Source organism: Parasteatoda tepidariorum, chromosome 3, assembly GCF_982258835.1.
Source record: "Parasteatoda tepidariorum strain Cologne lab strain chromosome 3, Ptep-v5.0, whole genome shotgun sequence".
NCBI lineage: Eukaryota > Metazoa > Arthropoda > Arachnida > Araneae > Theridiidae > Parasteatoda > Parasteatoda tepidariorum.
The window spans coordinates 58,253,698-58,268,056 of NC_141757.1; the positions used below are offsets into that span (position 1 = coordinate 58,253,698).

At 27.7% G+C, this 14,359-nt stretch overlaps 2 protein-coding genes across 3 annotated transcripts in view; one reads left to right on the plus strand and one right to left on the minus strand.

Annotated features, from left to right (window-relative positions):
• Nucleotides 1-9,367, minus strand: part of IntS2 (integrator complex subunit 2) — a 24,383-nt gene extending 15,016 nt beyond the window's left edge. Inside the window, exons 1-4 of one of the 2 annotated variants that reach the window (XM_016051068.4) lie at nt 8,721-9,367; nt 5,118-5,256; nt 3,755-3,854; nt 1,274-1,387 (exon numbers count right to left, since the gene is read on the minus strand). In XM_016051068.4, the coding sequence (XP_015906554.1) occupies nt 1,274-1,387; nt 3,755-3,854; nt 5,118-5,256; nt 8,721-9,001 (634 nt within the window). In that variant the 5' untranslated portion in view covers nt 9,002-9,367. The remainder of the gene's footprint in view (nt 1-1,273; nt 1,388-3,754; nt 3,855-5,117; nt 5,257-8,720) is intronic. The other variant, XM_016051069.5, reaches the window with a different exon arrangement.
• Nucleotides 9,303-14,311, plus strand: LOC107438731 (uncharacterized). The gene is made up of 5 exons (XM_016051072.4): nt 9,303-9,655; nt 10,544-10,669; nt 11,809-11,952; nt 12,968-13,042; nt 13,833-14,311. The coding sequence occupies exons 1-5, from the start codon at nt 9,653-9,655 to the stop codon at nt 13,938-13,940; spliced, it is 456 nt and encodes a 151-aa protein (XP_015906558.1). The 5' UTR covers nt 9,303-9,652; the 3' UTR covers nt 13,941-14,311.
• The last annotated feature ends 48 nt before the right edge of the window (nt 14,312-14,359 follow it).

Consider the following 14,359-nt stretch of genomic DNA (forward strand, 5'->3'; position numbering starts at 1 on the left):
AACACTGTTAAATTAAAAGCACAAAGTCTATTAAATTTCATTATTCAGTACTAGTAAAGATATTACAGTACAGAACCCGTTATCCGGAAATCAGAAAACCGGAAAACCAAAAAACCTGAACGAAATTCGATAAATTTTCCCGCCATTTAAAAAAATTTATTTTTCTCGTAAGATTTTAGGATTTTTCATTCTTTTTTGAAAGATGTTTACCTTACCATCATTTTGGAAATAACCATTAGTATATTACTTCAGCTTTTTTTCTTCTGTTTAAGATTATTTCCAAATATTTTTTTTTTTTTAGTTGGATTTAACAATAAAAAAAAGGCTTTTTGCAGCGATTCAGAAAACCGGAAAAATCAGTTATCCGGAATAACGATGGCCCCGATTGTTCCGGATAATCGGTTCCCTACTCTAGCATGAAAAATTAGTTTCATTCAATTTAGTGTTGCTTGTATACAGTAGGACCTTGATTATAAAAAGTAATTGAGACTAGACTCACTTCAAATAATTGATATATTCGTATTATAGAGACAACATTGTGTCTTAATCTATTATCTACAATAAATTCTGAAAATATAGGTTTTCACCTAATAGTGTCCTAGCTTAAGCCCAGCTCTTAATTCATTAATTCAATTACAAAAGGCACAAAGATCAAACGTCTTATCACAGACAATTACAGATATTTATAATATTTTGTAAGTCAAAAAAGTTTTAAAACATTGATATATCAAAATAATTAATTAATTTCAAATATTTTTAATTTCACAAAAGAGTAAATATTTTATCCGCTAAAACATAAATTCTAATAATAAATTTAATTAATAAATTCTTAAAAATCAGAAAACTCTTTAATTTAAATTCCAAATAGAGCAGAAAAAATAGGTCACAAATAGAGCAGAAAAAATAGGTTAGAAGAAAATACTGCTTCCTTCACAGTACATTTTATATTTGTTTAAAAGTTAACAAAATATTTTTATTATATTATGTTGTAAATATAAGGTTTAGGGTAACAGAATTTATTTAATTGACACAGCTAATTCCAACGAAATAAATTCCGTTACCCTAAACCTTATATTTACAACATAATATAATAAATAGTTTTTTAAAATACGGAAAAAGGGTAGCTACATGATAGTATACTGGAAACATAACAAAACTCATACCAACAGAGAAACTGAGAGAAACATTTTTAACTAACAGTGTATACATTTTTGAGTTTATGCAAAACGTAAAGTTTATTTAAAAAGTAAATTATAACTTAATCCCTTATTACCTTCTTGGAAGCTATCAGGAGAATTAGCAACTAATCGGCACAGCATATAAATTCCATTAGGCACATATAAAAGTGCTTCAGCAATATCTGGTATGTAAAGCAATCCAGGCAACTCTGTTAAAGTAAGAAGAAACATTAAATACATCCAATATATTCCTCAAATTAACATCATCATTAAAAATTTAAATTTTTGATAGAAATTTTGCATAAAATAAATGTTATTTTAAATCTAAGATATGGGAGCATATCAGCCTCACCAGGGTTCCAACTCAATTTTAGAAAAAAAATTCCCTGACTTTTCCAGGTATACTAGGTAAATTTAAATGAAAATTGAGACCATGTTTTCATCAGAAAACTTTGATTCTTTTATTCATAATGTGAAATATTAGATTTTCTGCGTAAAAAAAAATATTTATTGAGGAAGGGAACATTTCAGTTTGACTAAAATGTGAAATTTATACAACAAATAATTGTAATAGATGTTAGAATTATTTAAGTCGAATCTCAATAACTGACTACTGTTACGTTACTGACAATTTTAAGACTGATTATTTTCTAGGTATGATATAAAGAATATTCCAGGTTTTTGTAAAAAAATTGCAACTTTCCCTGACTATTCCTTGTTTTCCCTGACCTGTGGAAACTCTGCTTCACTGAAGCTTTTTTATAGCACAATTTTTTTCAAAGATTAAAATCATAAAAGAACAAAAAAATGTGCAGAATTAGCATTGGAAGTGAAACATGTGGTCACTGCAATGACTAGGGCAACTCAACAAACGTTTTCTATCCAGCTTTGATAAACTAAGTGACTTTTATAGTATTCATTGCACATTTCTTCGCCACAGAACAGAATAAGCAACATAAATGAAAGGCTGTGAACATGAATGAAGTCACTAGTAAAGTAGTGAAGGAGTTCTATTTGTGTTCGTTGACGTTATGTTGAAGGATTCTTTGTTTGCTATGACAGGAAGTAATGCAGAGATAGCATCTAGTTTGGAAAGAAATACACTACAATTTGCTTCCTAGTAAGGTGGATATGATGAAAAGTAATGCAGTAAAACATGCTATATTTATATCAATAACATGTAAGAAAGTTGCACGTGAAAATTATGTCAAAGTCATTAAATGATTAGTGAATTTTTTGTTGTTGTCAAGATTAAGACTCTTTTTAAGAGTCACTCATTTTAAAAGTTACTATTTTAAAGCAATGGTCAACAATTTAAAAATGTACAAGTAAAAAGTAGTTAGAATCATAAAAAAAAAATTACATCGAGCAAATTTGTGAAATGAATTAAATGTCCACTGCAACACTAATATTTTTAGCCTTTTTTTGCTTAAGTTAAAAAATTATTTCTGTCTACTACTAGTCATAAATACTTTCCTTGAAAAAATTTATGACTCATGAAAATGTGGGACACCAGTAAGAAACTATTTATGTAAAAAAAAACAGGTTCTATGATGCAAGTTTGTGAAATTCTCTTTTTAAATCTCTGGTGCACTATAAATTTTTTTTCCTTCATAAATGTGCGACATCAACTAATTAGTCTACCATTACAGCAATGTGTTAGCCATCTCAACTAAAGTACCACCTCCAAAAGCGTAGTGGTTGCATTAGGCTTTTTCCATCAAGTAAAATTATAGTTATAATTTCAGTTGATAAATAAGTTAATCAAATAAGTAAGATTTATATTTCAATTATTTTATGACCGTTGAACAGATGATCCAATTTTGGGTTTACGACTACTAATGTTCAACTGCGTAGCCTTATAATTCTGAACCAATTCAGAAGATAAGGAAACTCCTGAATCAGTATCCCCAGAGATATCATTTGTTATGGGAACACGGAGGACTTTGAGACTAGACAGATTTAATGTGCACTAGTCAGGACTTTGAGACTAGACAGATTTAATGTGCACCAGACAACATTTACTACAGGGGGAGTCTTCTGTTGGCGGGGATCGAACTCATGACCTCTTGGACTTGGGTCCAGTGCCCTACCAACCACAGTACACAATATTGCATTTTAAATTAGTAGTGGCTTAATAAGAGGAGGAAAAGGGTTAGAAGCTTATGTACTGACCACACTTTTTCAAATGAGATATTTTACAGTTGGTATTACTAGGGTTTCGGATTAGCAAAAAAAAGTAATATGGATTTATATGTATATAAAATGAGATATGTTATAATTCAAATAAATAGAAAGTGAAATAAATGAGTAAGTTACAAAGTTAATCCTAATGTGATAGTGAAAGTAATGAAGCAGTTAAGTAAATTATCTAAAATGAACTTTTAAAAAAGAATTGTGAGAATAAAGAGGTTAATTATCACTTCTGAATCATAAACATAAAAATAATTTAGATTTTACAAATTAAAATTTTTTTAAATGAGTAAATGATTTCTAAATTAAAACAAATCAAATTTGTAGAATATTTAATTATAATCTAAGACAGATAACAGATAAAAAGATAAGTGTAATTATACCAGCTTGAGCAATACATAAAACATCCCCAATTTCATCTAAATAAACTACACTTTCAAAGAGCTCTGAACTGTGCACAACGTCAAGACCACCATCTTTAACCTACATAGAAAATACATTTGGTTTGATTAATTTTTAAATTCTTTAAAATGGCAAATAGGTAAAAATCGTACTAAAACATGATGAATTTAAAATACAATCTTAGAATAAAACAGTAGAGCATCATTAATATGTCATAAATTTGTGGAGCCCGATTGCCACAGTGCCTAAAAAATAGTAGCTGTCGCTCAATATTTTAGCAAAGTTAGTTAAGTAGACTAAACAGCAAAAAGTTGTTACACTAATTATTATTCCATAAAATGCTGGCAACTAAAAATTGGCACTAAAACCAAGAAATGCTACAATTTTGCAGGCCTCTGTATATGTTTATAATTTAAATAACAGTGTTCCACTTAGATCATTGATTGCTATCCGTCCAATGAAATAGTATTTGGTAACTTCATTATCATTTAACTACATACACGATTCAATCAAAGTGCTCAGAGTTATAAGAAGAAATACTCAAAATTTAAATGAGTCATTTAAGATTAAAATTGCAAGGCAAGACATTGCTTTATTACTTCTCATAAAATTTTAATTAAAGAAAATTATATTTTCTTGAATTATGCAGCTAGAATGTTATGTGTGCACACATACAGATTTTATAAAAATTCTTTATAACCATCAATAATGTAAAAAAAGGAAGGAAAAAAAAAAACAATAATTAAATACTTTTTTTGTAATGAAGATTTTTATCTTCCGTTTTATGGTATTTGTCACAAGCATTCTGATTCAATTGACAAAAGTACTGTTTCACATGGTCTAAATATTTTTAGAAATGACACAAATTCATCTTTTCCTTTATCAGAGTTACTTATTTAAAAAACACTTATTATTTTCTAATTATATTGAATAAGTATGAATTTGGACCATTGATGTTTTGATTTTGATCACTTCCTTCAATTCTACTCAATAAGACATCGGTTTTAATATATTGGTTGTTGATAAATCGTAACATATACTCAACATACATACATATTTTATAAGGAAAAAAAAATATTTATGTATTTACTAAAAAGAAAATGAAATAGGCCATTTGATCATAAATCTTTTTCTGTCCCTATTTACCCGAAAAATGCATAAAGAACAGTTCATTAAAAATGTATATCAAACTTTATAGAAACTTAAACATCCTGTTTTACATAAGATTGAAGTTGCACACATTTTTTTGTTGTTATAATTAGTAACTTTTTGGGAAATATTAAAATAATGTCATAATAAACAACTAACAAATTTTTTAAAATTAAGTATAACTTTCTATGTCACCTGAGCCATTATTATCAGCAGCTCATTAAGTAAAAGTCTCAGTCTTCTAGCTGCATCACTCCGTTCAAATTCTAATGCTAAACCATTTGTTAAAGTAGGAATCAATGCACTTTCTCCAACAATTGGTATTGTTCTACACCTGAAATAAAAGGTGATAATTATAGAAGAAAAAAAACCTAAAACAACTCAAAATCATTAGTTTAGATATTATAATGTCATGCAACAATGTCGTATGATAAAGTAGCAATTCAACTCAGTATAAGTTATAATTTAATAACAAAATAAGTAAGATTGTAAGCAGAAATAAACAAAATTTTTGTAATATTATCTGCCTATATTCTTTTTTCAAAGCACATCTATTTAATGCCATGGAGCATTTGTATAAATATATTTTTAATAACAGTGCAGGAAATCCTGGAAATGTTTCGGCCAACTGAAATTTTTTTTGACCTCACAAATCAGTGGTGTAAATAAAACCCTGCAACCCTCCACATTTTCAGGGGAGCATACTAGGTTTGAGGAGACATTTAAAAATAATAACATGTTTTTAATAAAAAACAGAAAAATAATAAAATATTTTAATTTACTTTATAAATAGTAATAACCCTTAACTAAACTTTGAATATAATTATTATAAGTTAGTGAGTAGGCAGGGGTAGCTGGATTGGCAGGGCGCTGGATTCTTGTTCGTGAGAATGGGGGTTCGAATTCGGTCGGCCGAAGACTCCCCCATGTGACAGAAATGGTGACTGGCACACGTCAAATCTGTCTGGTAATGAAGTCTTCCATGTTCCCATAACAAATTATACCTCTGGGGGTACTGAATTGAAGATTAATCATTCTTTTGTTCATGTCAAAACTACGATCTGTGAATGTATGAATGGGTCCGTCTTATAAGCCGGTGTGACGTATGGGTGTGACAGAAGTCAAATTCTTGGCCACAGACGGCGCCTTTGGAAAACATAAACAATAGCATCTATTGCCTTCATGGTCTACGACAACAACGAGATAAGATAGTGAGTTATCTTCTTGTATTATTGAAAAATTTTCTTTTTCAGTATGGTAAGTCTATACAATGTTTTAATTTAGTTCCTTAATCCCTTTTTTTGATCACAATAATGATTTTCAGTATCTAAAATTAAAATGAAATAAATGATTTTATATACAAGAATATCTATTCACTACAGTGCTATTTTTTCAAATTATAATTTTAAAGTTTTTATCATAAATCTAAGATAGGGCACACTTAAATTTTGTAGAGAGCAAGTTTAAGTCTGTGTACAATCCTGCCTTAAACCATGCTTGGAATGACTGTAAATATTTACCAAAATTAGGAAATTATTCATAGTTGAAAACAATGTAAGCAGCATTGATAAAAAAAAAACTAAATTCAAATGAGTGTGACAACAGAAATCGGATCGATGTATGGGATAAAAATGTTACTAATTGATTATGCAGCAATTTGTTAACAAAATATTCCAAAATAAACAAGGATAAAAGAAATGAGACAAATATATAATTTTGATTTGATTATTAAGTTACAAATAGCAATTTATGACATATTAGTAGATAATGTTGAATACTACTTACACACGTAGCTAAATTTTTCGACAAAAATAAGCACCTTTTATGCACTCAAAAAATATTTTTAAGCACTTTAAAAAATTATCATTACTAGGCAGAGTTGACAAGTTTTTGACAAAAATGATAAAAGAAATGAGACAAATATATAATTTTGATTTGATTATTAAGTTACGAATAGCAATTTATGACATATTAGTAGATAATGTTGAATACTACTTACACACGTAGCTAAATTTTTCAACAAAAATAAGCACCTTTTATGCACTCAAAAAATATTTTTAAGCACTTTAAAAAATTATCATAACTAGGCAGAGTTGACAAGTTTTTAAAAATTGACGGCTTTATTCGTCTTGTTAAAATAACCCTTTTGACATAGTTCTTGACAATTGTCAAAAACCCAAAATTTTAGCTTAAGGATAATTATTACCATTATAAATATGAAGTATTTTTAAATTATCAATTCAAAACTAACTGAATCCTGAAATTGAGAATATAGCAGAGTTGCACATGAGAGGGCAAAAATCCTTCCCACTGAATCCTGCTCAGTATACGCACATGCGGACTCGCAAGTATTTTATCAAACATGTAAAAAGAATTTCGTTTTCATAAGTTACGGATCGACGGCACGTCCACATAGATTGGGGTTGAATTAATCGTTAAAACGCTGAACAGAACAATGTCATTTTGCATAATTTTTGGCGAAAATAAATATGATAAGGAAAAAATTTCTCATTTTGGTGAGGAGAAAATAAAGCACTTTTTAAAAACACCCTATGGAAAAAGCCCCTTTAAGGGCTTTTAAAAAACTAAAATCGAAAATAAGCACCTTTATGCACTCTTTAAAAATGCTACGCACCCTCTTACATTGTTAATCAAAAACTTGTCTTATCATATTATTTTTTAATAAAAATTCAAATTTAAATTCAGAACAATATACCATTTTTAGAGCAAAAAGTTTGATATTGGTCATTATATCAGAATATTTTTTTCGTAAAACACGAATTTTTGAAGTTGACTTAACATAGTTTTCACCCAAAGTTCATGGAAAAGTGGCGTAGTAACTGTGGTTCGATTAATATGGATGGACTTATTAAGGAAACTCCAAAATAAAACTTAAAAACTTTTATTATAAATTAGGAAAATCGGAATTTAAACAAACGATCTTAGGCCAGCCAAACTTACTCGCTGCTGATCAAAAAAAGACTAACTCTTTTTAGGAAGGAGATAATTCCTAAAATTTTTGCAATGACAGTGCCACCGCTTAATTAATACAAATAGACAAAATAAAAAATAAAGAATATTATTAACCTTTCCCTCCAAGTTATGGGTTTTAATCAAAATTTAAACACAAAACTGATACTGAAACTTGAGAAACTGATACTTAGCACTAGAAAACACAAATCTGCATAATAATAAAGATAAAAAAAACTTAAAAAAAACTTTATGTGGAATTGCATTAAGTTGGTTAATATATGTTTATTAATTCCTGATTTTTAATCAGCTAGTAAGATTCAAAATGCATAAAAAGCATTCCTTTTTTTACTATAAAACTGGTAGCCGTCCATTTAAAGAAAATATTGGTTTTCTTTGCTTGATTGAAAAAAAATCACTATTATTTATTATATTAAAATTTCCACACTACTACTAAGGGGATTTCCATATTAACACCTAGGCTAAAATAATGATCAGTTTTGACAACTTTTTAGCAGAGTTGGAGAAACTAAAAAAAAAAAAAAATCCCAGAAGGGCATTAACTCAAAGGGTATAGCTCATATCCCGGAAAATGTCTACATGTTTTTATTTTTAAATTGGAAGATTAAAATCTATTTGACTCCATGGTGATTGTTATTGGTGTGACAGATCACGCTACGGAAATATCCTGGAAAGGTATAGCTCGAACTCCTTTAACACCTTGGCGATAGTAGTTAGTACAAACTGATAAGGTAACAAAATCTACCTGTAGGAAGGAAGAAACCGTTTAATTAATTGAAAGATGTGTAATGAAAACAAATTTTTAACCTTTGTTGTTCTTTTCGCACATCGACTTCTAAAGCATGGAAGTCTATGGACAAGAGAGCGACAAGTGAATTGACAACTTCGATGCCCGATAGAAGTTGAAGAATTACTTTCCGCTTTTGAGCCCAATCGACAGTTTTATCCAAAGGTGCACATAGAGCCATACGTACTAAACATGGCAAGAGTGGTCTTAGTTCTGTCTCTGTTAATAAAGACAATTCATCTGTATTCACTCTCTGAATTGCAGAGAACGCTTTCGGTAAAACAAACATTCTAGAAGACATTTCAAATTAATATTTTGAAACGATTTAAAATAAAACAAATAATTGATTACTTAACTAGATCATTAAAAATATCAAACTAAGGCCAAATATAACTAAACAGTATATTTGTGTTTTTGAAACAAAGAATCTTGCTGCCTAGATCTGTACATCTGAAACTTACTTGAAACGAAATAATAAATATCAAAAATGTGCTTATAGCTTACTAATAATTTGTTTAGGTGATAACTATGTCATTTAACTGAATTTTACTGTAATTCTTTCTCTACATAATAATTCTTAACACGAGCAGAAGTAGGTAAGTAAATAAACAAATTGATTGTCAAGGGCGATTGTTTACAATCAACAACTGGAGAAATTTATGAGCACAATCTGGAGCACGAAAAATCCATATTTGCTCTACTTATGTTTAGTTATAATTTTTTTAAAGAGACATATTCATCATAAAAGCTATATGTTAGTCTTTCTGCAAAAAAATGTGACAACATAATTCCTATTAAATTATTTTGCATTTATATTGTTAAGTTAAAATAATATGATTTAGTTTTATTTATTTTGTAAAAAAGAAAATCGTATATGTAAAATATATAGGACTACAGAAGAAACATCGTTGAATTTGAAGTAAAAACAGATAATTAACGTATTTTTAAAAGAATGGTAAGAGTTACATGCTTTTAAATACCCATACATTTCTTAATATCACGCAACGTTTAATATCTTCTAGAAAGCTCTTATAATTGTATTATTGATATTTTTACTGTGTAGACTGAAAACTTGATTATATGATAAGCTGATCTGAATCTAGAAGATTTTTCTGAAATTAGCTTCAGCTAATTTATCCATGAATTTTGCTGGTTACCTGGTATAAATAGTATTTGGCTAAAAATGTTCTATTCTAAATAAAAATTGATAATTTCTTAAACATTTAGGCAAACTTTCTTTACTATCAAATATTTGAATTTATTTCACCTACTCTATTACATAATGGTTTATATTAAGTAACACTTTGTATTTTGGTGAAATGATTTACCGTAAAACTTAATGTGATAACTGACTTATGACAATTTTACTGGTGTGTGTTAAAATCTACTTAAAATAAGCATGAAGCATTAGTTTCATCCTGTTTTATGATGCATTAGCTTTCATGAATTCTAAATATTTGTGTTATATTAGATCTTTGCCTGCAGTGCTACAAAGAATATTGAACCTATGTGCCATTAATAAATATTTTCTTAAATGACATGAAATTTTTTTTATTTCAGCAATTCTGAATACAACTCAGTTCTTAAAATAAATCCCTTTATCTTTAATTACAAGTGCTTATTAATTAATGATACTAGTATGAAGTATCTTCAGATGATTGAAGTATAAATAGATATCCAGTATTGGTGAATCTTGTTTACTTAAAAAATAACTAAAGTGGGATAGATTATTTCAATTATTTTGTTTTATTTCCGTACTTGTTTTCTTAGATGATTAATAAATGAGCTATTTAGAGGTAAAATTTAATTAAATATTAACATCATACTTTATAATTTTTTTCAGAACGATACATATGTGGAATCCAAAGAAAAAGAATGGCCATTTCCTATAGCTGTAGTTTTCTGTCTGGCTATAATATCCTATGTGTTCATCTTACTACTTGGATTAATGATCAGAAAATGCCTTATAGTATGTAGCTGTAAATATTTATCATACTATATTTATAGCGATAACACTATATAATGATAAGCTGAAGTATATCTAGACATTAAAATTCTTTAAAACTATGAATTATCATTTAAGAAACAAGTTTGTTAAATAGTAAAGCACTAACACATAACTCTTTTTCAATCCGAATTGGAGCTTAGAGCTTCTATCATAGCTTTCCATTACAGTCTATTTGTGACCATATATTTTGCTTCTCTCCATATCTTTCCCATTATTTTCAATTCGTTTACAATCGTCCTGCTCCAAATGTTTTGAGGTCTTCCTCTTTTTCTATTGCCCTGAGGGTTCCAGTCAAAAACTTGTTTTACTTTATAAATGTAAAGCATCGAGACTTTTCCAAATTTAAATGATGAATGTGTAAATGAGAAGAAAACTAAATAAATAAAAGAGCCAATATAAAATAGAGCAAGACTTTTTTTTTTTTGTTGTTGTTCCTGAGTAAGATTAGTTCTATTATTAGAATATTTTTAATGCAAAAGAACATCAATTTATTTTTGCATTTTATATGTTTTTGACTCTTTTTTTTTTTTTGAAAAAAAAATTAACTTTGTTAACTTTTAGAGAACATTATTTTTAATATAAATTTGAATAAGTGAAAATATATTTATTTCTTTAAACTACTAACTAAAAATATTTTCATGATTATTTTTGTTATTAAGTTCGAATTGGAATATGTATTTTTATATTTCTAACCAGTTGCTATGAGTACCTGCCACTACAAACTAATTTTCCCAGATGAAAGGGATTTTTCCTTAGAGACCTCAAATTATTGGGTTGTATAAAAAGGCACGGAAAGTGGGTATTTTATCATACTATCATGTAAAGGATTATTTTTCTGAGATTTTAACATTGTACAATTCAGTATACTTTGATAAAGGATAATTCATACTACTTTTGTTGCATTTATCAAGTTCCAGTGTATCAACATATTTTTAACACTTGTGTAGTTTTACTTAATTTTATGGCTTAAGCTTCACTTATATGTTCCAACCACTAAAATTCTTTGTCAATATCATTTACAAATAAATTAGCAAAAAAAAATTAATTTTATTAAATAAATAATTTCTCTTAATCTTCTAATGTTCCCCATTTTTGAACAGGCACGCGGGATATGCACAGATTGCTGTCCAAAAATGAAAAGCAGTCCTGGTTGTTGTGAAGCATGCAGTAATTGTGCTCAACAATGCAACTGGAAACTGCCTACTGTTGATAATTGTTTAGATCTTATATGTCCTACAAAACAAGTGAGTAATGCTTAATCTGTTTAAAAAGGTTTTTATTAAAGATAAAAACTTGACTGCACACATCATTACAATTATTTTTGATTTAATGGTATTTTACAGTCAAACCTGTGTAAGTTGACCACTTGTAGTATATAGCTTTAGGATTTAATTTAGACTGATGATAAACTTATAGAGTGGATGAGTAATTTTTTTTTATCTCGTTATTTATATATATATATTTCTTATATGTCACACACAGATCAAAATCTAAAATATTCTAACAAGAAAATTATTATATATTTTTGATATAAAATAAAGTAAAAATATAAAATAATTTAGATAAAAAATTATTTTTTAATTTAGCTAAATTATTTTTACTTAGCAAACACCCCACAGATCTTAAGAAATGAGATTAAATGAAAAAATTAATTGCAGTTTGTTACATAATTTTTACCTTAAACTGATTACTTAAAATTTTTTGTTAGTAATGCATACTTCTTTCTTAAACATAAGTACACAAGTTTTAAACAATAGGAAAAATCAACATTAATACTTATTTCCGCATTTTAAAACTTATTTTGAAATGCATTTTAAAAGCAACTTTATGTAAAAGTTAATCAAAAATAGCTTTTCATTTTTCGGTCAATTCACAAAAAGTTCAGGTCATATTTTAATACTATTTCACAAAGTCAGAAAAGTTCTTATATGTAATAAGAGAATAGAAATTTTCTTTAAAAAAAACTTTAATTCATTTTTTGAGCTGTTTAGAACAGCATTATAAATCTTCTTTGTAACTGCTAGGCAAATTTGATTTATTTTAGCGATCAGTCGCCACACAAGTTAGTCAGGGGACAAAGTTTTTGCTCCTTTTAGATAAATTATGTTCTTAATAATAGTGGTCAATTTGTCACATTTCTCTGTATTATAAATTATTACATTTCATAAAATCTTAGAAACAAGATTTAATAATTAATTGATTCTTAGGTTTAAAAAAAATATCACCTTGTGTCTATAAACTGGTAATTTTATCTTTCAGAGAGTCAATTGCATCGAGTTTTTAATGTGTGATTGGGCAAATGTTCAATGCTGCGGGGAAGGAGGTACATATACAGTGAGTTTATTTACTTTTTATACACTTTGGTAGATTTTTTATTGTCAGTAATTCTCGAAAAAAAAATACTTCTATTAAGATTTAAGAAAGAACTGTACAGGTTTTAGCAGAAACCTACACACAAAATGAGTGAAAATATTTTTAAATATTTAAAAAAAGTAATTGGGTGCAAATTAAATTAAAGAAAGAAGGAAATAGATTTCAAATTACAGAAAAGTTAATATCCGTGTTTATGGAGCAGAAAATAAAGCCAGCCTTCTGCAACAGAACAATAAATTTGTCGATAAGTACAACTACTAATATGGATTAATTTGACTCACACTAAATCCAGACTTTTGACTATTCAGATTAATACCAAATTTATGAAAAAAAGTTATTTTTTAATAGAGAAGTAACTCTACTAATCACACAAAATAAGCATTGTTTATTTGTAAACTTCCAAGAAAAATAAGCATTTAAAAATTAAATAAAATAGTAATGTGAATATTAAATAATGTTAATAAATTTTTGAAAAAATTGTTATTTTTTTGACAAAAATTTGTCTGAATTGATAATACAAAGTATTAGCACACATCATGTAAGATAAAATCTTATGAATGTATCAATACTTTTTATATTCTAAGTGGATACATATTTATATGAATATTTATACATTAAATATAAAATTTAAGTTAATTCAATTTAATTTCTGATACAGTTTTAATAAATTTCAAAATCTCTCTGCTCCTTATAATAGATTTTTGCCGAATAGTTCAAATTTTCTTTTTAAATAAATAATGTTTCATTACAGTGTGGCAGTGGGGACTATGCATGTACCTGTGAAACTCCCAGTTGTGAAAACATTAATTGTCTATGCTGTGAAATATCATTTAGAAGTGTAGCAACAGAACAAGCCTGAAGAATTTTCCATATTTATATATCAGTATTCAAAATTAAGTATTTTCTTTCCTTGACAAAGACTGCAAGTGAAGGAAATTTTAGCTTTAATGGGAGAAATCTACATAAATACTTGCTTAGAAAATTAATGAGTTTTCTATTATCTCTCAATCTTGTACCCAGAGATTAAGGCTACAAGAAATATATTTTTAAAATTAGTGTTAAGCTAAAATACACCTATTTTTACAATCTAGTCATTACCTACAATTTTTGTTCTACATTCTTGTATTCAGCATCAGTACCCACTTTCATGACATCACGTTTAACTGTGTACTTAATTTATAATGTACTTTTACCTATTGTAATTTACAATAATAAATTTTCTTTTTTTTTTGAATGTTTGTAAATAATTGTCGATGGTAAAAAAATATTCACAACAGA